At 37.2% G+C, this 23,581-nt stretch overlaps 1 protein-coding gene across 5 annotated transcripts in view; it reads left to right on the forward strand.

The window, feature by feature from the left end:
* The window catches only part of AFG1L (AFG1 like ATPase), a 203,945-nt gene that overhangs the window by 168,685 nt on the left and 11,679 nt on the right, over positions 1-23,581 (forward strand). For 3 of the 5 annotated variants that reach the window (XR_007401345.1, XM_049092447.1, XM_025444908.3), the window contains exons 9-10: positions 2,303-2,373; positions 2,630-2,730. Coding sequence is in view for 3 of the 5 variants with exons in the window: in XM_049092447.1 (XP_048948404.1) it covers positions 2,303-2,373; positions 2,630-2,730 (172 nt within the window). In the remaining 2 variants the exon portion in view is untranslated. Of the gene's footprint in view, positions 1-2,302; positions 2,374-2,629; positions 2,731-4,006; positions 4,145-6,379; positions 6,542-23,581 lie in introns of those variants that run through there. The other 2 variants (XR_007401347.1, XM_049092448.1) reach the window with 2 other exon arrangements.

Consider the following 23,581-nt stretch of genomic DNA (forward strand, 5'->3'; position numbering starts at 1 on the left):
TAGTAGCCCCTTCTGCTCTTAGGACAATTAGAAGCTGGGGTTTCTGTCCTTTAAGCAGTCAACAGAACTCACTCCCTGAGGTCAAGTACACTTTGGCTTAGATGGAAAACAGGCTGCTCAGTTTTAAGTTACATGAACTACTTCTGTGAGTATTTATTTTTAGGCCACTTAACACCAGTAAAATTTTAATTTTGCAAGTTGTAACATCTGAGTAACTTTTTATGATAATTTAATAGAATTTTTATTTATTATTTATTTTTGATAGAGAGAAATGGAGCGTGTGTGTGCAGGGGTGGGGGTGGAGGCCCAAAGGGAGAGGGAGAGAGAATCTTAAGCAGGCTCCATGCTCAGTGTGGAGCCCCACATGGGGCTCAAGTTCACGACTCTGAGATCATGACCTGAGCCAAAATCAAGAGTCGGATGCTTAACCTACTGAGCCATCCAGGCGTCCCATATAGAATTTTCACAAGATACTGCTATAATAAAGATAATTGTGTTATTTCACATATAATTTCACTGTAAGTGAAATAAATCATATATAGTAATTTCATAGATAATATAGAAGATGTGGCCTGACCTAAGTCTTGTGAGCCACATTTTAACATTATAGTATATTTGAGCACAGAGTAAAAGAGAAATCACTACTGAGGAAGTTTGTTAGTAATGGTTTATTCACCAAATGTGCTTTGAGAAATGTAACTATGTTCTCTCTTGGTTATTTTTCAGAATTCATTTCTCTGTTGGGTAACATGCCTATCCTAAGGAGAAGTTAACTCTCTGCAAGCCAGCAGATAATCTGGGTGGCTGGATTTGCTCCTTCTTTTTTATATCCCTTAAAAAGTACCTTTGCTTCTCCAATGGTTGTGTGTGATTATGTCACCATTATAAGGTGGAGACAATACCAAATGAATTCCTGAGAATAATGTTGGCAAAGCCATTTAAACATACATGTGCTTGGTATGGGCATTGGCATTTACATTGGCTTGTGTGATTTCTTTGTACCTTTAAAATTGTTTTTTTTTTGTCTCTACAATCGCTTTCTGTAGTATCATTTTATTATTTTAATACTACCCTATTCAAATGTCAAATAGCTTTCCCCTGCAAAGTTAACCATTGCAGATGATGTTTTTAAGAGACCTACAAGGTGGAATGGTGATCCCTTGGAAGGTGGCAATTCTAAACCCTTCATAATGACCATGTGCTGTCTTGCATTTTAAAAGCATTAGGAAGTAGGTACTTGTGTGTTAAATGCCTGCCGCCTGGTAACTATCTCAAGGGAGAAATGAGTTTAGTTTCATTTAAACTTAAAGAAAAAATAATTTGTCATATTAGTTTTCAAAAAGACTTTATTAAGATGAATGTCCAGAATTGAGTTTAATTGCTTCCACACCTAGATAAGAGTGATTTGTATATCAAAATCAAGCATATCGTCAGGTCATCCTGTGTAAGTTTGTATGTAGAGTTGAAGTTTCTTTTTTTTTAACAGCATTTATTTCTTCTGCCAGTTATTTTATTTTATTGACAGTTAATTTATAAATCCCTCTTTTAAAAAAAAAGTGATAGGAAAAAAGGGCATAGTGTTATCACGTTTGTATATGTGGGTTCCCTAAACCATATGGTGATTTGTAATTAGAATACAAAGGATTCTTTGATGAGACTAACTTCTTGGTAGCTGCAATGGTAGGCATCACAGAAGGAGAGAGTTTCTTGAATTTCTGACAAGGACACTTTTGAGAGAAACTGTGTGGTCTGTAATTGTCCTTATACGCAAAGTCTGATAAAGTTATTGATGTGCAGATCAAGTCGGTATTTCGAAGCTGGTAATTTAATTCTGGATGTTTGATCCTCTCAGTCAGTGGCTTGACTGGATTTTTTTTTTTTAAAGCAGCTTCAATATTTAATTTCACATGTACCCTCTCAGTAGAGATTTCAAAGGATACTTTGCTGGATGCTTGACTGCCTTGTCTATTTGCTCTTGTTTTGCATGCAAGAGAGAGCCAGAAGCCTTTCTTCTCATTGTGTACACATAGTATTAATGGATTTACTCTGCCTGTATCGTCTCATTACTGGAAACAGCCAGAAGCACAGAAGTCTTTCAGTGTATGCAAATAAGGCAGGATCATCTACCTGAGAGTTAATATTCTCTGCTTTTAAGTGTATTCCAAATCTAATGTTTGTATTTAGAGCATAACATCCTGTTCTCTTTTTTTTTATGGGCAAAAAGCTAAGCAGGCTCAGGCAGCTGTTTGATGTTGGCTTCAAGTGTTATTAATTTCATATTCTATTATTCTTTTCACTGTAGCACAAGTGAAGCTGATGTGGAGGCTGTCATGGATAAGTTGTTTGATGAGCTGGCTCAGAAACAAAATGATTGTACGTAAGTTAATTTCTCTTGAAAGAGAATACATTTAGAACACAATGCCCAATCTCCACTGACCAATTAATAAGTTCCATTGCTGTATATGGGTTGATGCCACGCTCAAGTGGCAGTCATTGTATCAGCATTTTGTCTAATTTATGTGTTGAATCATGTGCTATTATTCATCAAGCTATGCATTTCCTATCTGTAAGAGATGAATTTTATAGTAATTATCCAGACAAGATTGAGTCTTTGTTCATGTTCCCATAGTAACTAGACCAAGGATTCTAAAAGTGCAAGGCAGAGAGCTGCGGCTGAATAAAGCCTGTGGAACTGTTGCCGACTGCACATTTGAAGAGCTGTGTGAGAGAGTAAGTATCCAGACACGTCCAGACTCATTGGCCTTTTCACATGTTAAAATACTTCATATTTTCCTTTCTGCGTATTTCAGATTTTAAAATACTGTTCACAAGAGTCAGAACTGATTTAAAAGGCTCACGAAGGGAAATACTCATCTGTATATGTCATGTGCCTTTTATAGACATTGGCTCAAAATTCGCACTTAGAAGGATGCTAAAGCAAAATTGGAAATACAGAGAGAACTATCAACTGTTGCTGGAAGCAAAACAAAAATCAGCTTTAGGGATGTTTTGTGAAAGTCAAACATAGGAGAAATTATGTTTTCCTAAATTGAGGTGAGGTTAGTGTGTGGGGCAAAGAAGATGAAGTAATACTACTATGATCTAAGGAAGCATGACATGAAAGAATTTCTAGCCCACCTGTGATTGTCATTTCTGATCTATTTGGGCAACGAAGAAAGTGAATTTCTATAACTGTGTCATCTATATTATATAATAATATATTCAACAGAAAAAATGTATATGACACGTACATTCATATATATGAGAAAGTCCTTGATTGCAAATTCATTATAGATATGAATTCTGTTTTTTAAAAGCTCTGGAATTCTCATTACTCAGTGGATGTTCAATATATTTATTGACTGTAAATCTTGAGAAAAATCCAAATTATACATAACTTTAAGCATAATTTCTCAACTGTCCTGTAAGTGGTCTCTGACTTATCTTAAGTTTTATTTTTTTATTATTTTTTTAAAGTTTAAAATAACTAAAAAGATTGTTTTTCAGTGAGGGGGAAGAGTAAGTCTTTATTTATAGCTGCCAGCCATTTTGTGAGTACTTTTCTCAAAAGCAAATGACTTGATTACTTTTAACCAGTATAAATTTGTAGTTTTTAAACCAGAGAGATGAATCTAATCTACAATTGTTATTAGAGAAATAAAGCACTTCAAATCAGTAAGGTTTAAGATCAAGTAAGATCCTCTTACAGGGCAAAAAACGTTATCCTTGGTAGTAGTGAAAGTCATCCTGGGTAATATGTACCCGTCACACTTCTGTGGGGTTTCATCAAGGTCCTAATAACTTATTAAGGCTTCCATTTAAGTTATACGTACTTGGCTAGAGAAATAAATTTGAGAAAAATCTAGTATATTGAAAAGATGAGGCTCCTCTTTCTTCCACAGAAGCGGACCCAGTGAGGAAAGAGGAGGGACAGATTTGTTGGGTATAGATGGTCTCTTGGAGCAGACACTGAGTATTTTTATTTTTTATGTGTTCATTATTTCAGGAGATACCTAGTGCTGGGAAAAGGCCTCTACTCAGGGCCCAAATCTTTATAGTCTACTCTGAGGAGGTGGTGGGGAAGAAGACTGTTGCAGAGAATTCTTTTTCCTTTATTTACAAAGTTTTAATAATGATTAAATAAATTCAGGTAAAAGATTACTAGTGTACATCTTACCTTTTTAAATCAAATTATTGTATAGATCAATCACAAGATTTTATTCCACCCTTTTTATATAATTCGTGGGACCCGTGTGAAACAGGCTAGGTCCAGGTATGTGTATTGAAATGTTATGTTTAACTGCATGTCTCCTAAATTCCTTCTCACACATTTAACTGCATGCCATAAATTGCAAGGCAGCTAAAGGACTAGAGTTTGTAGGGAGGATTCAAGATTGCTTGAACAGATGGATAAATACTTTCAAAATGCCTTTCAACACCAAGATTATGACTGTTTAACTTAAAGGTTGATGAGGAATTCAAGGAGGGAAAGAGGACAAAAAGACTTAGGGATAATTTTTGACATTGGATTCACATGCTTCCTATAAGGATCTGATCTATTCTCTACTAAGCTCTTTGTAATCTTACTTCTGCTGTACCTGTCTCCTATGCTTCAGCCAGGCTGGCTGCTGCCTTATTTGGACATGGTATTGCCACAGGTCAGCATATTTGGGAAATGGCACGCATAAATCAGCAATGCTCCAGTGCTGCAGGAATGGTTTTGCTGGGAAGGTAAAGGGCCAGGGAGATTCCTGGGCTGCCTCAGTTCTGGTGATTAATGCCCTTATTCCCTGATGCTAATCACCACTGTTGGCATCCAAACACCATCAGCCTTGACTCTTGGCCAAATAGTAGAGATAAAAGCTATTCATCCTTTAGTATTTACTGAGAGTGTACCAGGCACGGGACACAAACCAGAAGTAGCTCCCAACCAGTGGTTTCAGTTGGAATACATGAAATGAAATAAAACATAAAATAGAGATAGAGAAGCAAAATGTTTTTTAAAAATTCCCCAAGAGATACTGTTAAGTACAGTTATAAGTCTAACAACATATAAACTAATATGATACAATCAAGATTAATAGATGAAGGCCAAAACACATATCTGATGGATCTCCATTCCTTGAATACTAAAAACCAAAGAAGAAAGCTAATAAACAAGAAAGAAGTTGACAGTGAACGTGTATATACCCATGCATATGCATTAACTGATATATTTCTCTGCTTAGACTTTTTACAAACACACCTGGCTACCTATCATTATTTTTAAGACGCAAATAACAAACTACTCTTGCAAATAGTTACTTGTGAGCACAGTTATCAGTTGAGGAAACAATTTTCTGCAGGTGTAAAAATTACATTTTTCAATAAGGAAAATTTAGGTATAGTCCGTTTACTCATTAAGCCTTTAGAATTCAGTTTTGGCTCACTTTCTTTGAGCAAGGCTCTTTCAATTTTGGTCTACAAAAGCTTAACCCTAAAGCCAGTGGTTCTCAAACTATTTGGTTTAGGACCTCTTTACACTCTTAAAAATTATTGAGAAACCCAAAGAGCTTTTGTTTAATGGATTCTCTCTCTCAGTATGTACTCTATGTATTAGAAGTTAAAACAGAAAATTTTCAAGTATTTATAATTGATTTAAAATAACAATGATAAAACCCATTATATTCAACCCATCAAATTAGTATAAATATTTTTATGAAAAATAATATTTTCCAAGGTGAAAATAATTTAGTAGGAAGAGTGACATTATATTTTTTGCAAAGCTCTTTAATATCTGACTTATTAGAAGATAGGGACATTCTCCTTTCTGCTTCTGCATTCAGTTTATTATGATATGTTGAAGTATATAAGAAAATCTGGTCTCAGATATGTAGTTATAAATGGGAAAAATATTTTAATAGCCTTATCAGATAATTGTGGATGTTCTTTTTTTGATGCTACATGAAAATTCAATAAGAACTTCCTTCCAGGGATGCCTGGGTGGCTCAGCGGTTGAGCGTCTGCGTTTGACTTAGGGGATCGAGTCCCACATTGGGCTTCCTTCATGAAGCCTGCTTCTCCCTCTGCCTGTGTCTCTGCCTCTCTCTCTCTCTCTCTGTGCCCTCATGAATAAATAAATAAAATCTGAAAGAAAGAAAGAAAGAAAGAAAGAAAGAAAGAAAGAAAGAAAGAAGGAAAGAAAGAACTTCTTCCAAAGAACACAGTATGGAAAGACTAACTTTATAGTGGAGAAACCTGACAAACACTACCTCAGACAGGTGTGATCAATGTTAACATCAACAGCAATAACTCATATTGATAGTTTATGCCCTTGATACAATGGGATGAAAATAGCACTTGACCTCTGTGGTCTTTCTTCCATTATTCATAATTGCAGTCTAATCATGAGAAAAACATCAGGCAAATTCCAGTTGAGGGGACATTCTACAAAATAACTGGCCAGTATTCTTCAAAACTGTCAAGATCATCAAAAATAAGGAAAGTCTGAGAAACTGTCACAGCAGAGGGGAGCCTAAGAGCCTCTAATGATGACTAAAAGGTAATATGGTATCCTCGATGGGAGCCTGGAACAGAAAAAGGACCTTAGGTAAAAAGTAAGAAAATCTGAACAATATATGGACTTTAGTTAATAGTATATTAATATCAGTTCATTAATTGTAACAAATGTACCATATTAACGTAAGATGTTAATAATAGGGAAAGCTAGATTGGGGAGTATATGAAAACTCTGTACTCTCTTTTCAATTTTTCTGTAAACCTGAAACTATTCTAAAGGAGTCTATTTAAATTAAAAAAAAAAAACTTGACAAGAAATAGATTTAAAATGTTGGTTACAGTGTAGAATCTGAGACAATTTCAGTGTATTTTTGATATACTATTATATTAAAATCCATGAATTTTTCTGGACCTTTATTTTTCTTTTAAAGATTATTTATTTTTTTGAGAGAGAATATGAGCAAAGGGAGGGATAGAGGGAGAGGAAGTAGACTCACCACTGAACTGGGAGCTCAATGTGAGCTCTATCCAGGACCCAAGGTCATGACCTTAGCTGAAGGCAGACATTTAACTGACTGAGCCACCCAGGTACCCCTCCTTCTTGAACTTTAAATCTTTTGTCATGCATGATTTTGTAAGAGAATGAATGAATGCAGTGGTTATTGGAAAATATTGGTTGACTGAGTTTATATAGATCTTCCAAGTGTTGACACACTTAATTATATAATATAAAAGCATTAGATTCTTTAATATCATCCTGAGTCTCATCAGAAAAAAATGTTTAAGAATTAGGAAGCTGTCAGGTTTTCCAAAATTCTAATTTTGCAGATTTGAGGAAATGTTCTTGGAGCAGGGAGGGAGAGAGGTGTGAGAAGAGGGGAATAATCTGGGCTTTTTTAGTTTTACTTATGGCATACATCAGTGGCTTACAGTTATGAAACCTTTTATCTATGATGGCACTAATACCAATATCTACCTAATATATAAATCTGTAAATATATTGTTTTTTCTTGGAAGGAGCCATGGCTCAAAAATAATCTTTACAGACCATCAACCCATTCACTTCTTGCTAGAGGTTTTGTTTCATGGTGGTATCAGGTGTGGTTGAATGAGCCTTAAGCTTTAAGAGCCTCCTAGAAATCTGTGCCATCTAAAACTGGGACTGTCCCAGACATACCAGATGCCTGCTTTTTCACTTGGGGTTGGATGTGTTTTTTTCTTTACTAAGTGGTTTTTGTTTACTACACTATTTAGCCTGGCTCAGAAGATCATTATAATTAATTAAGAATTTTAGGTTACATCTGAAACTGAATGATTTCAAGAGTCCTCTTCATTCAAGTATTCAGTATCTGAATTGCCACAGTCATAATGTTGCAAAGAAATACAAAATTATTGGGGCGCCTGGTTGGCTCAGTCGGTTAAGTGTGCAACTCTTGATTTCAGCTCAGGTCATGATCTCAGGGTCCTAAGATCAAGCCCTGCGTTGGACTCCACATGGGGCACGGAGCCTGCTTAAAGTTCTTTCTCTCCGTCTTCCTCTGCCCTCCTCCCACTCCATACACATGTACTCTCTTTCTCTAAAAAAGAAAAAAGAAATGCAAAATTATCATAACAAGAAATAAGTCACAAATTACTGACCACTTAAAAATGTAGCCCTTCCTCAAACATCTCTCACAGCTTAATACTGGTACCTAGCCCCACTTACCATTTCAAAGTCTTTTGCCAGTCATTCAGTGCTTGTCTGATGTAGTAAATACCTCACCATAACAAGATAGATAAAAGTAAACATATCCATGCAAAGCCACTGACAAATAAAAATTGGCCAACTTGATGAAGAAAAAAAAGGATAATGGCACCATAAAAGCTTTAAAAGAAAATAATTGAAATATTTATTAATTAAGAGGATATTGAAAAGCCTGATGAAATCCTTAAATATTTTTATAAAAATATTTTTCTATGTAGTTGAACAACCAAATTGTGAAGTGCAAGATGTACTATTTTGTCATCCTACAATTTTGTCAAGAAAGTTATGCTGAAAATAAATAGTAATTTGTTCATTGTTTGTTCTAGGAATTTAGTTCATAGTTACTATTACCCATATATATATATTTTTTGTTTATTTATGATAGTCACACACAGAGAGAGAGAGAGAGAGGCAGAGACATAGGCAGAGGGAGAAGCAGGCTCCATGCACCAGGAGCCCGACGTGGGATTCAATCCTGGGTCTCCAGGATCGCGCCCTGGGCCAAAGGCAGGCGCTAAACCGCTGGGCCACCCAGGGATCCCTATTACCCATATTTTTGTTAAATAAGCTAAAACAACATTTTTATGTGTTATTTACATTTTTCAAGATAAAGCAAGATTGAAAGTTGAATTGAAGGATCAATTTTTATTAATTGTAGTTGGTGATTTGTATCTTCCAAGGAAATAACTATATATTGGGTTATAAGTTGTTATGTTTTTCTTTGTATTTTCTTGGTTTAAAAGGAAAAAGAAAAAAGAACTTTACAGAAATGCCCATAAAACAAAGCTGGATTAGAAATTTGAGAACTGTAGCCACTTGGAATGTGGCTATTTCCATGATGCAAAGGTAGGGGATGGGGGAAGAAGAATCAGAAGGAATGAAGAAAAGCTGGGTTGAGAGAACGCCTTCCTACTTTCTTCACATGACAAGTTTTCTGTTACAGTGCACATTGGGAGGCTGAGCAGTCTTGCTCACCTTCTATTCCCAAACTAGGGCAAGATCAGCTCCCTAGGAGATGCAGTACATGGCAATGGATTTTAAACTCTCCAAGCCTTTGATGACTTAGACTCAGCTGCCTGAAGCTTCTTCAAGGGAGAAAGCTTGTTTTCATTTCTGTGAATATGTGTCTGGTCTCTGTAATGGAGAGAAAGCCCCTAGGGATTCCCAGAGTATCTCAAGGGAAGAATGAATGTGCTGAGAACCGTACACCTTCAATATGTTCCCTGTCTTAGGAGTAGAATTATTTTGAGGATTAAATGTAGTTGTAGACACCTCTTTGTGTTCCTTTAAGATCACTTTTTTTTTTTTTTAAGATTTTTTATCTATTTATTCATGAAAAAGAGAGAGAGAGACAGGCAGAGGGAGAAGCAGGTTCCATGCAGGGAACCCAGCGTGGGACTCAATCCCGGGTCTCCAGGATCACTCCCTGAGCTGAAGGCAGGCGCTAAACGACTGAGCCACCCAGGGATCCCCCCTTTTAAGATAACTTCTGTAAGAAAGTAGACAAACCAATATTTAATATTTACTTTGGTCTTTGAGAGCAATGTGCCATTTACCTGCTAAATGATTAAGAAGCATGAATTAATTTTTAAAATATTAAAGTGATCATTAGCTTTTTAAAATTAGAACTTGTTTTTAATTTTAAAGTAAGTGGTCTGACTTGGATTTAATAATAAATATATCATAACCCTAAACTACACCTTTTGATTCCTGGAGTACCAAGAAGTTCAAGTCCTTGACTCTGCCACCTACTAGCTGTGTGATCTTGGGACAGTAACTCAACATCTCAGTGCTTCAATTTCTCCACCTACGAAATGAGGACAATAAAAGGAATAGTTCTCAAAACAGAAGATCTATACAATGAAAAGACTTGTAAAGTGTTGAGGAAATATAGATCAATCAATTAATAAGACTTTATAGGTACCTTAAAGGTCCTTGTTTGATTTTTTTTCTTTAAGTTTTAACACTGATGACTTTTTTTTTTTTTTTAGATTTTATTTATTTATTCATGAGACACACACACACAGAGGCAGAGGGAGAAGCAGGCTCCATGCAGAGAGCCTGACATGGGACTCAATTCCAGGTCTCCAGGATCATGCCCTGGGCTGAAGGTGGCGCTAAACTGCTGAGTCACCCGGGGCTGCCCACTGATGACTTTTCTAATGCTTACCTACCAACTGGTGCTCTCTCTCTTTCTCTTCTTTAACAAAAAGCTTTATATATCAAGGAATTCTTTGATTTTTAATTTTCAAGTTTTCCTATTTCTCACCATAAAATCCATGATTTGATATAGTCTGTAGTACCTTTCCCCTGGATTAGATCAGTTGACTCAATTGGTGATTACTTAGAACATGCTAATTGGAATATTAGTAAGATATATCCTATTAGATATATTGTGACTTTGAAATGTACTTTATGGAAAAAAGTTTGAGAATTGTTAGACTATACTATCTTTGTTTCTTAAAATAACTTGGTGAAGATATTAAATCAGGCAAAAATTTTGAGAAAAACTAGAATTATGGTATCAAAAATTGTAAGCTTTCTGTGTATTTTAGGGTCAAACGTTACTTAGCTCTTTTATCTTTTATTGTTAATCAATAAATATATGTTGTGTAATATTCCACCTTTTCCAAGATTGTTACAATGATTCATTGGCCAGCAACTGTTTCTTAAGTGCATCCACATTGTTATACTACTATGTTATGGGGAATATAAAAGAAGTATAAGAAGTTTCTTTCAAAGATTTTGTAATTTAGTAAAAGAAATAGCATGAACAAATGTCAGACAGTATGTAGGATAGAAAGAGGTCCAGCTGAATCAAGAGAGTATCTTATCCAGATACTCTGTAGCTGAGTGGCCTTGGGCAGATCACTTAACCTCTCTGGGTTATTTTATCCATAAAATGTGAAATGTGATCAACTAACTTCTTTCATTTGCTTGAGCTGTAACAGTCTACTTTGAGGAGTTGTGCTCATTAATACATATAATGAATACATCAGGAGTTAAAATTAAGGATAGTGAGGATTGGGAAGACTGTGAGGAGACATGAGATTTAAGAAGGAAATTGATCTTGACTGTGATAGGTGAATAGAACTTGGATGAGCATAGTAAAAGTATTTCAACCATGATCTAAACCCTGAATGTTTCAGAAGGAACAGAAGATACTTGCCTAATGACAACAGAATACATGTTAGAAAAGGGAAATAAGAATGAAAATCTTAGATCTACCATAAAAATCAGGCAGAGAAAATAAGGTTTTTTTAAAGATTTAATTTATTTATTCATGAGACACACACACACACACACACACACACGGAGAGAGAGAAAGAGAGAGAGGCACAGACACAGGCAGAGAGAGAAGCAGGCTCCATTCCATTCAGAGAGCCTGACGTGGGACTCTATCCCCGGTCTCCAGGACCACACCCTGGGCTGAAGGTAGTGGTAAACCGCTGAGCCACCCGAGCTGCCTGAAAATAAGATTTCTTATCATGATCTATAAAGTCATTTTAGATTGAGCAGGATCATAGTACATAAGGTAATAGAATGATCAGTAGGGCAGTATACTCAAGGAAAGTTTGTGACTGTCACCACCATGTTCCATTGAATCAGCAAATAGTATCTCCTCCTCAGAATGCCCTTCTGTCAAGAGGGAAAACTTGATTAAATATACCAACATGCTACATAATTGTTTGTGACCTTTTATGTAAGGTAACAGAGCTTAACCATTTATATATTATATAGTACTTCATTCTAGTCATTCAACAGATATTTACCGAATACATAATGGAAGGTTGGCGTAGTTCTAGGTGCTATAGAGGGTACCAACATGAAGTAGGTAAAGAGGAAGTAGGCCTTAAAGGCTGGAGGGTTGAAGATTCTGCTGGTATGGGAAAAGAGGGAGGGAGTGTGAGGGTAGCAATTGGGATCATGAGGGCAATCTTTGATCTTTTCTTCCCCTGAGGTTTTGTGTTTTTATGAAAAACACAAAAGTAAGAAATTACAAAGTATGTTCAGAGAATTGAAGACTCAGGAGGGTTCTACTTCCATTAATGATAGAGAAGCATCTATTTGACCAACCTACCTTTATTTACTATTATTTTGTAAGTAGGCTCCATGCCCAACATGGAGCCCAATGTGGAGCTTGAACTCATGACTCTGAGATAAGACCTGAGCTGAGGTCGAGTCAGACGCTTAACTAACTGAGCCACTGAGGTGTTCCCAACCCACCTTTATATCATTGCTTTTTTTTTTTTTAATTTTTATTTATTTATGATAGTCACACAGAGAGAGAGAGAGAGGCAGAGACACAGGCAGAGGGAGAAGCAGGCTCCCTGCACTGGGAGCCCGACGTGGGATCCGATCCCGGGTCTCCAGGATCGCGCCCCGGGCCAAAGGCAGGCGCCAAACCGCTGCGCCACCCAGGGTTCCCTATATCATTGCTTTAAGTCTGGGCAAAATCTAAGAAATAACTGTCTGGAAGGCACTGTTGAGCAACCAAAAGCAGGGAGAAAGTGAAGCACTGGCAACACTGAAAGAAGGGATTGACACTGATAAATTTCTTATTTTTATAGTTTTTTGCCAGAAGACAGATCATAGTTGTTCTCATATGGAACATCTAAAACTTCATAGAAACCTGCAATATTCCTGGCTTAAGGAATGAGAAAAGAGTGAGTGACGATAGCATCTGGAAAATAAGAAAATTGTGGAAAGAGAGAACCACAGAGGAAGAGCCCAAAATTCTTCACAGAGACTGCCCAAATCTCGAGCTAACCTGTGAACTACATAGGCACAGCTAAGACTAAAAATATTCAGCAGAGATTTCAGTTGCTGCCTGTCACAAAGGAGACAGTTTGGAGTTTGAGACTAGCCAAGTTAATTATCTGCTAAAATGGCAACAGCAGAAAATCAACATATTTGGTGGAATATAAAAGAATTCCAAGTCTCCAACAATATATCATTCATTATCTAAAATACAATCCAAAATCGCTAGTTGTATACAGACACAGGAAATTCTGATCCACGTTAAAGGATAAATGATGACAGAAACTGATCCTGAGAAGATATAGCTGTTGGAATTAGAGACAAGAATTTTAAAGTAACTTTTATATCTATACTCAAGGATGTAAAGACAAATATGCTGACAATGAATAAGCAAATAGGAAATCTTAGCAGAGAAAACTATAAAAAAGAACCAGGTGAAAATTATAAAAGTAAAAGTTGAGAATTCTAGACTTAAAAATTTTGAAGTTTATTTTATGTACTTAATACCAAATTGCAGAAAACACAAGAGTCAGTGAATTTGAATATAGACCGATAGAAATTATGCAACAATCTGAACAACAGAGGGGAAAATAAGGCAGAGCCTTATGGCAGAAGAAATCATCTCAGACATCAAACTATATCATTGGAGTCCTAGAAGGAAAAGAGAGAAAGGGTGGAAAAAATTTTTGGAGAAATAATGGCTGAAGTTTTTCCAAATTTAAGAAAAGCTATAAATTCATAGATCCCAGGAGCTCAACAAACCCTTAGTGGATACAAGGAAAATAACTCCTAGGCCCATCATAGTCAAACTGATAAAAACTAAAGATGCAGCCAGGGTAACAACGGTATGATTAAAGACCCCTCATCAGAAGCAATGAACACCTGAAAACAGTGCAATATCATCTTTAAACTACTGAAAGGAAGAAACACCCAATATTCCAGAATTCTTTTTTCAGAGAATTTAAGGGTCATGGTTGGAATTTAGACTGTATGTAGGAGAGTAGAATGCACTCAGGCAGGATAGATGGGTTGAAGTCAATATAAAGGGGTTTGCATACCGGATGGTAGAGTTTGAACTAGAATCTTCATCAGCATAAAACAAACTAGTCATTATTTTTTTAACAGATCTATATTGGATAATCTGGTAAAGTTGCATAAGATTGGCACTGATGCTACCATACATGGAGCCTTTGTGTACACTAGATAAAGCTCCCCAAGAGGGGCATGGAGCTAAGTGAGCAAATCATGCCTTTATGTGGCCCTTCCTCTAAGATTGATGCTTTCCCTCATCCGGGTCCATGGCTTGTGGCAAACAGAGATTGAACTGAATCTCTGTTCCCAATTGTGCCCTAAAACAAGTATATATGATAGATAGAAAGAACAAGATGAATATGAGGGAAATCTGTAAGATTGGATGGAGAGAGGTCTCAGGGCCAACGACAAGCCACCTCGGGCTCTGATGTTTTTAGTTTGGATGACAAGTGGAATGGCAGGACCCTTAACTGATACCTGAGGTAAGAGAAGGGGACTTACAAACAACTGGAAATCTAAGACAGAAGATTCAAATCTGGAAGCCAAAGTAGAGATGTGTTAGTTTGAAGTTGAAAGGAGTCAATGAAATCACCTGAATTGACTTTGAAATGGAAGAGATGAGGGGTGTAGATGGGATTGGAAAATCCTATCATGAGATTTAGTGGAAGGAAATAGAGCTAAATCAAAGTTACATTAGAAACAACTAAAATTTCCCAATTTTCCCATTGTCATGAAGATTATTTTTGGTTAGATTTTATTTACCTATTTGAGAGAGAGAGAGCACAAGCAGGGAGGAGAGAGAGGAAGAAGCAAGCACCATGCCCAGCAGGGAGCCTGATAAGGGGCTCCAGGATCATGACCTGAGCCAAAGGCAGACGCTTAACTGAGCCACCCAGGTGCCCCCTTGAAGATTTTTTTAAAATGGAAGTAATTTGCTAGATTGATAACATCTTGGGATTTGGAGGTTACTTTGTAGAAGGTCTTAGTAGACATATATACAAGCTTCTGCTCTTAATAACCTCATCTGTTTTATTAGGTTATTGTTTTCCAGCCTTAATATATATGGAGAAATTCTATAAAATGTAAATTATTATTCACATTTACATGAAGGTAAAAAATTATACTGCCCAGTGTTATTGAGAAATAATTGACATATGTTCCCCATTAAAGGGTTTAAGGTGTACAGCATGATGGTTTGAGTTACAGATATTGTGAAATGATTACCATAGTAGATTTAGTTAACATCTACTTTCTCATATAGATAAAAAGAAAAGGAAGTTATTGTCTCATAACTGAAAGTTTGTACCTTTTGACCACCTTCCTCCATTTCCCCTCCTCCCAGTTCCCCATCTCTGGTAACCGCAAATCTGTTTTTATTCGATGAGTTTGGTGTTTTTTGTGCTTTAGATTTCACATACAAATGCATTTAAGTTAGTTAACTAACAAAAGAGGGTATTCCTGTTTAGTATCAGAAGTTCTTACATTTATTTCACTGGATGCCCTTTGAAAAGCAAACTAAATAACAAAAGTTTTAAAAAGAAGTAAGAAAAAAGGGGGCACCTGGGTGGCTCAGTCAGTTCAGCATCTGACTTGATTTTGACTCAGGTCACGATCTCAGGGTGGTGAGATCAAGTCTGGCATTGAGATCCACACTGGGCGTGGAGCCTGCTTAAGATTCTCTCTCTCCTTGTCCTCTGCTCCCCCGCCCCCATCTCTAAAAATAATAAATAGAAAAAGAATAATTCAGGCATGTATTTGTTTATACCTTACTTGGTTCCGAAAAGTATATGTACACCCACAAATAGAATTATGTTTTTTTTTTAAAAGCAGGGCAAAGAGGAAATAGAGAATAAGTTAGAATGGAAAAGTTAGTATATATAAATCTATGTCATAAACTTCTACAAGGCTCTTGGACAATTATATCAGCTGTCAGCTTTCTCTCAGTCAAATGGGGGAAAGATGTTCAGTAAGTTAGAAGACAAAAAAATCAGAAGTAAAAGTCTTTGTCGCACTTGGACCTTTCATACAGGAACTTCCAAAAGATGCCAGCAGACCGCTTTCTCAGCTCTATTCCTGCTGCCAAGACCAGTTTGTTTGCACAGATTCTTATATACAAGCTAGGGGCAGAATGAAAAATGACCCTGCAAGTGCTATAGAGGTTAAAAGAGCACTTTATGAGTACATTTTTCTGTTTATTTTCAGGCTTGATCCAGAGAAATCATTTAGAGATTGGATAATTGCTTAGAGATTGGGTAGACTCATGTTCAAGCCTTTCACAGATGTTGTATATATTTTAATAAAACTTGGGCAGCAGATAATTCAAGGTGGTCTTTTTGGTAAGAAGGTGGAGTAAAAAATTCTATTCTATTACTCAGTTTGAAGGGTTCGGCCCTTTGTGTATTCAGCAGCACAGGGAAGCATTCAGCCTTGCTCTCATTAACTTTTTAATATCTTTAGAAGATGATTTAGCATTTTTCACCAAGTATTTCCATGATTTGGAAAGCAAGAGTGGGAGGAAGAATAATTCTTTGATATCCACTTCTCTTCTAACTCTGATTAGGCTTTTTAAATATCCACATCTAAGAGGATTGGGGAGACCCAAGGAACTCTCACAAGGAGAAGCAAAACAGAAATAACAAATCTCTGCATTTGTAAGATTTTAACATGTCCAGAAGTCATCATCCTCAAATTTAAGATAATTGTTGTTCTAAAGCCTCTTCTTACTTTGTAGTGTGTTAAGTATCACTTTTTATGCCTCTTCACATTGATTTCCAAAGGAAGAGTTTGCCTTGATGGACCTTTCTTTTCAGATGCACATGTAGGTGTAGAACCTAATTTGGGAGTAATCTTTCAAATTTCTTCTGGTTAGATCTTCACAGCCAGGCGAATTTATGTTTCCTCCAACTGAGATGTAGCAAATACTGCCCTCTACTGAGGAGATGCTCAGGATGGCTTGATTATGTTAATGATCCAGTGCTAGTCTTCAGCTACTGGTTTCAATGAATTTGGTAGAATCATGTTATTAATTACTTCATCATTACTGTATACATTCTTATTAAAGTCATTATATTCAAAAATAGAAAACAGACAGGATAGGAACATATTTCAGCTTTGGGCACATAATTTATTACCTTCTGTAGTCTGTACAATCAGGTATTGTAATGATGTTTAAATTTCCATTTGTTTTAAACTAGCTAAGTAAAATCTTTTTTGCCAGGGGGAAATTAGAAGCAGGTTGTTATAGCATTGTTTTAAGAAATGAGTTTGTAAAATAATTCTAGTAATAATTGGGCAATTTTTCTGCCCTCACCAATATTTTTTTCAGTGTCTGCTGGATTGCTAATATCTGGATGAGTCATTTCAAAGAACTAGTTGTTTGTGCAACTGAAATAAATTTTCTTTCGTTATTTATGGTTTTAATGAGTTATGTATGGTTAGTTATCAGTAGAGGATCACATTAAGTACCTTCTAAATAAAAACTCTTTAAAAACTAACCAATGAAAATAGTTATACACACACTCATGTTAGTATATGGTATGTTTTTGAAAGTGTTGTGCAATCTGTGTTCCTAGATATGAAGAAAATGCGTTCTTTTGTTACGCTAAATGCTTGATATAATGCATTGTTTCAACTAACTTGTTTAGTTCCTGTTTTTCTAGAACCTGGTTTGCTTAGGGTTGGCTCCAAGCTAAACAAATTTTAGAAGCCACGTGAACTAAAACCTTGTAATCCAAAGTATGCCCATGGCTTCTTATAAAATCTAAAGCTTAAGGTCACCTGGCTGGCTCAGTTGGTGGAGCATGTGACTCTTGATCTTGGGGTTGTGAGTTTGAGTCTCATGTTGGGTGTAGAGATTACTAAAAATAAATAAACTTTTTCAAAAAAATCTAAAACTCAAACCCCTTGTTACCTTAACTCAGAGGTTTTAGATACCATGAGGGTTAGTAAGAGAGTCTCACCAGGTTAAATAATCTCATGGTAAAGCCAGATTCTAGGATGAAGTTAGCCAAGGTCTGTGAGGGAGGCTGTGAAGGTTCATTTCCCTCAGCCTTAGAAACCATTGGACTCTAGGCTGCTTTCTCACTATCCCTCACACCATAGTTAACTTGAAAACTTAAGCTGAATACAATACTTAAGCAGGATTTTCTAATTCTGGAAGTATTTAGGGTCTTTCTGAGTGGAGGGATCTGTGCTATACTAATTCATTCATTGTTGTCAATTCCTTTGGCACAGTTGAGCCCAGTTTATCCCACTTCCAAGAGGAGCAACTCTTGAGTCCCCTGACATTTTAGGGGTCTATTAAACAATTGAACCGTCCATCCTAGTCAGCTACCAGCTCATCAGTTAACAAATGATAGTCTGGTTTACGTAATCCCAGGTGGTTAGTGTAATCCATCTCAGTAATTCTTACCATCTCATGGAGATTTTTTTTGTAGTGTTTATGCTATTTCCCTGGAGCTGTGTTGGTGCTTACATTCAGGGGTTCTTGTTAGTAGTCATGATGATGCTAATGACCTCCTCCTTCTTCATATTCTTCTAATCTTGTGTTTTTAACTAATCTCCACATTTTTCATTTTGGTTTCCTGTGCTATGGGCTCTACATTAAATGTCTTTATGCCAGTTGCTCTGGTTTCTCTTTCCCAAATGAACTGGAAGTACTCCTTAGGAATAAACCCAGCATAGTGCTTTCCATATAGCAGCACTTAGTCTGATTTGATGTGGTCTGTGTTTTATGAAAGTTGTCAGTTCTAGAATCTCCAGAATTTGATATCTCCACAATTCAGAGACTTCTCACATACACAAAGCTAGTCAAGTCAGGGTGAGAAAAGAGTGCAATTGCCTCTGGTTTGCCACTTTAATTTTTTTGTTGAGTCATTGTTTCTACAAACTCTTAAAAAATATGACACACACACACCCATCAAAAGAGTACTGTATTAACCATTATTATTTGGCCATTGAGGGACAGAGAGTTTAATAAAGATCTGGTAGTTTTGGATAGAACTAGCCTCCTGCCCTTGAGACTCTGTAAGTCAAGCAGTAAAACTTTTCTTCAGCACACCAGAGAACACCTTCTGAAGCAGAATGTATAAGAGATGGTAGTATTTTCTGGAATGGTGAGATATTTCCCAGTTGGATGTTATGGACTTCATATTACTGAGATTTCTCATAGCAAGGGGCCATATTGCCATCTTGAGAAATTATGTACTCTACAAATACACACATTTCAGTGCTTTTTCTAATTATTATCTTTAATGATTTGGTGCACATAGTTGTTTTAAGAAATTCATGTGGTATTTTTAGTTTGTTTTGCAAAGGACACATTTATCCTAATTCCGTTAAGTTGTTTTTTTTTTCCTATTAAAAAGTACTTTTCTTTAAGATATGAGGTATTGTCATTTCAGTATACACAAAGCAAGATGCCACACATACTTGTTTAACGAGGAGCTATCAGGGTAGCACTACAAGGAATTTATAAAGAGGCGTCTTATAGAGATAAAGAGTAACCCTTAGGACAATATAATCTAGACAGCGCTTGAAATAATAATCATCCTACTTGAGCTAAAATAATGGTGGCAGAACAAGCATTAGCCAGGCAGAGAAAAAAGAAACTCAAGCTGACAGCTCATTCGTGTGTGCTGAAGTGGATCAACCGCTCCTCGCAGGGCAGAAGGCAGCCCGGTGGTAAGGCTCGTGCATTTCACACTGGTGTGGCTTTGAGAAAATCCCCACTCTCAGCACCAGGGTCAAACCAAAGCGGACAGCTGTGCCGGTTCTCATACAGGAGAAAGAAGCCAGCAGACAAGCTCTTTATTCCTCAAAGTTTGTTAGAGAACTACATATAATCCAGCTGTATACTCCCGGTAATTAAGGAAAACAAATGCTCTTTGCAAACTCATTATAGATTTAAAGTTCTTTAAGTTTTCATCAGGTTTCCACAGAAACAAAGAGTTTGAAACAATAGTCGAGAATGCACAAACCATCCCATAAGTGGATTTTAATTGTTTCTGTTTAGAAAATTATTCAGATAACCAGCCACATCAAAGACTATTAAACTTTTTAATTGCTCAGGTAGAGAGATGGAGAATGTCATCATTATCTATCATAAGAAGAATCTGCATTAGATAATGCTACTTGAATTCTGAGCTAGAATAACGTACTCAAGGATGCTACCAACTGAAGTGGCATTCAGTACTCGAAAATAATCATATGCGTTAATTATTCATAGGACACAATGCATGAATTTACAATACTAATTACGGTTTTAGAAGGTGTCTTATGCTATGGTTTACTTACGGAAGAAGATCAACTAATGCAAACAAAAGTATAGATACTTGGCAACTGCTGTAGCTATCTTGTGCATGCAATTTAGTGGTATGATAGGTCCTGAGAGTGGAGAAACATATCTTTGTGTTTTGCCAAGTTCTTGTAAGATTTAGTTACAAAACTTGGATTTATTAAGCATTCAGGAGTTATCACTGATTCTGAAGAAGACTTGGCGATAATGCGTTCGCTGGTTCACTAGTCTTGTATTGGACAAGATCTTGTTCCCTGGTCTGTTGGGTGCTATGGACACTAAGGTGGACAAGAGAGTGCTGACCTTTCTGGAACTCCCGGTCTCCTACAGTAGAGCGAAGTCCAGCCCAGTTTGAAGAGTTAGGGAGACTCCATGGGAGTCTTAATGGGAGATATGGAAAGTCACATTCCAAAGAGTATGGCTGAGGAGGCAAGAACAATTGGAGCCATTACTGTGATCAGGCAACCTCACACAGGCATTCTTCATTTCTCCAAAAATATTTTAAATGGGTTTAAAATGACCATTTTATTTAAGAAAAATTTTAACTTAATGCACTCGGATGCCCCAAGCACATTTAAATACTGAATACTAGGGATCCCTGGGTGGCGCAGCGGTTTGGCGCCTGCCTTTGGCCCAGGGCGCAATCCTGGAGACCCGGGATCGAATCCCACGTCGGGCTCCCGGTGCATGGAGCCTCCTTCTCCCTCTGCCTCTCTCTCTCACTGTGTGCCTATCATAAATAAAAAATAAAAATTAAATAAATAAATACTGAATACTAATACATACATACATACATACTGAATACTAAGGAAAGGGCATCAGTAGTCCTGTGGCAACATACCATTTGTGTGGCACACAAGGCTAGATAAGACAATTTGTCAGCATCTACATGTTTTGATGAAAACTTTTTCTAAATTTTTATAATATAATCAGAGAAAAATTTACAAAGATATTTTAAATATATCAAATACTAAATTTGAACAAAACTTTTAAATAAAATCTTTTCAAATTTGTTTTTTTTTTTAAAGATTTATTTATTCATTCAGAGAGAGTGAAGAGAGAGGCAGAGACACAGGTGGAGGGAGAAGCAGGCTCCATGCGGGAAGCCCGATGTGGGACTCGATCCGGGGTCTCCAGGATCACACCCCAGGCTGCAGGCGGCGCTAAACCGCTGCGCCACCGGGGCTGCCCAATCTTTTCAAATTTGTAATGAGAAAAGTTGGCTCCATGAACATAACTTAAAAAATCAGCTTTGATTTGAAATGACTTAGTTCCTGATTAAAAATCTAATTTTTAATGATAATCTGAAGAAAACTTGAAATTTTTAATAGCTACCATCTTGTGTGAACAAGAATCCTTATTCACGTAGGAAATGTTAGAAAATTTTTCCCTTCCATTCATGGGGGACTCTGTTAGTAATTTGTGCCAGCCTTGTCATTAGGACAATGAGGGAAGATGGATGAAATAAGAATTAGGCGAACTGCCGAAACAACCCCAAATCTCAGAGGCTTACCAAATAAACGTGTGTTTCTTGCTCACATCACCATCTGGTGTAGGCTGACCAGGTCACTGCCCATGTGCTCCTTCACAGAAGCAGGCTCTGTCCCCCTTGTGCTTCCACCCTCCAAGTCCTCCGGACCCTTCTGTTCACCCTGAAGATGCGTAAAGGATGTGAGGATTCTGTGGGCCAAATCGAGAAGCCATGATCACTTTCTTTCACATTCCACTGGCCTGAACCTGATCACATGGCCACACCTAAATGCAAGAGAGTCTGGGGAACATGGTCTAGTTGAGGGCTAGCCCAGGATGGGGACCCAGTAGACTATCCCCAGCTTGGACAGAACCTCAAAGGACTGCATGCTAGAAGTAAGCATGAACCAGAAGTCAACCAGCCCTCTCATGGACTTTGCTCAGATTCAGTGAGCTGAATAACTTAGAGTACTTCAAGCCTTGAACTTGGATTTTTTATTCTACAAGTATTTCTTTTCAGAGATAAAATCTAATACACAAAGATAACCAAACATACGAGGACACGAGACACCATGGTGGTGAACAAACAAAAAGAATAAATAATAGAATCAGGAACTCCAGATATTTGGAATTATGAGTCCGTATTTTAAACAAGCTCACATATTCAAAGAGGTTTTTGTTTGTTTGTTTTTTAAGCAAGGCTTGGAAATATAAGTGTAGGGATCCAGAGACTATAAAAAGAGACATACCGGCTTTGGGAAAGAATCGATAAAAAATTCTAGACCTGTGGGCAGCCCAGGTGGCCCAGTGTTTTAGCGCCGGCTTCAGCCCAGGGCGTGATCCTGGAGACCCGGGATCGAGTCCCACATTGGGCTCCCTGCATGGAGCCTGCTTCTCCCTCTGCCTGTGTCTCTGCCTCTCTCTCTCTCTCTCTCTGTGTGTGTGTCTCTCATGAATAAATAAATAAAACATTAAAAAATTCTAGACCTGCAAAGCACAATAACCAAAATAACTCACTGGATGGGTTTAAGAGTAGACCAATTACAGCCAAGGAGAAATACAGTGGACTAGAACGTAGGTCAGAGGAAACTGTCTACAATGAATCGTGAAGAAGTGAAAAAAGGAAAATACAAAAATAAAAGATAAAAGTGAGAGAGAATATGAAGTTTACTATAGGTTCCCTTCGAGGACCAGAAGAAGAGAGACCCAGCATGGAGCAGAGGGCAGTGTACACGTACAGATGGACTGGGTACTACTGTCTGGCATTGATTCGTGGCGAAGAGGGATACTGAGAGCACACTAATCATCAAGCTTGCATGGAGGAAATTTGCTCAAGTTAAGACATGATCTAAATGGGAGTATTTCAACCTGGGCTGTGACGTGGGTTTTGACGTCACTAGGCCTTCGCTCTGGGGAACTCTGGTGCTTGTCTGCAAGAGCTAACTTTGAACTATCGGGAGATGCTACCATTTACCCCACCCCCAGTCTCTCTAGCTACCCTAGGGTGAAGAAGCGTTAGTTGAAAGTAACTATCTAACTAAAGTCCAGTCTTACCCCAAATATGAAATCCTTTATGCTTTTGTCAGACTGTAAAGGAGAAAATATATGTTCAGCCTTGTGTTTTATTTTCTTCTTAAATGTCCCTGAGAAAATTCTACAGATTAAGAACACCTTGGGGGAAGAAACTGTCCGTGACAAAACTCATGTTATGAGTGATAAGATGCTCATTATAAAAATGACATCCCCCCCCCGCCAAAAAAAAGCATTATTGTTTTTGCTGT

The sequence above is a fragment of the Canis lupus genome, chromosome 12 (assembly GCF_003254725.2).
Source record: "Canis lupus dingo isolate Sandy chromosome 12, ASM325472v2, whole genome shotgun sequence".
In the NCBI taxonomy this organism is placed as follows: Eukaryota; Metazoa; Chordata; class Mammalia; order Carnivora; family Canidae; genus Canis; species Canis lupus.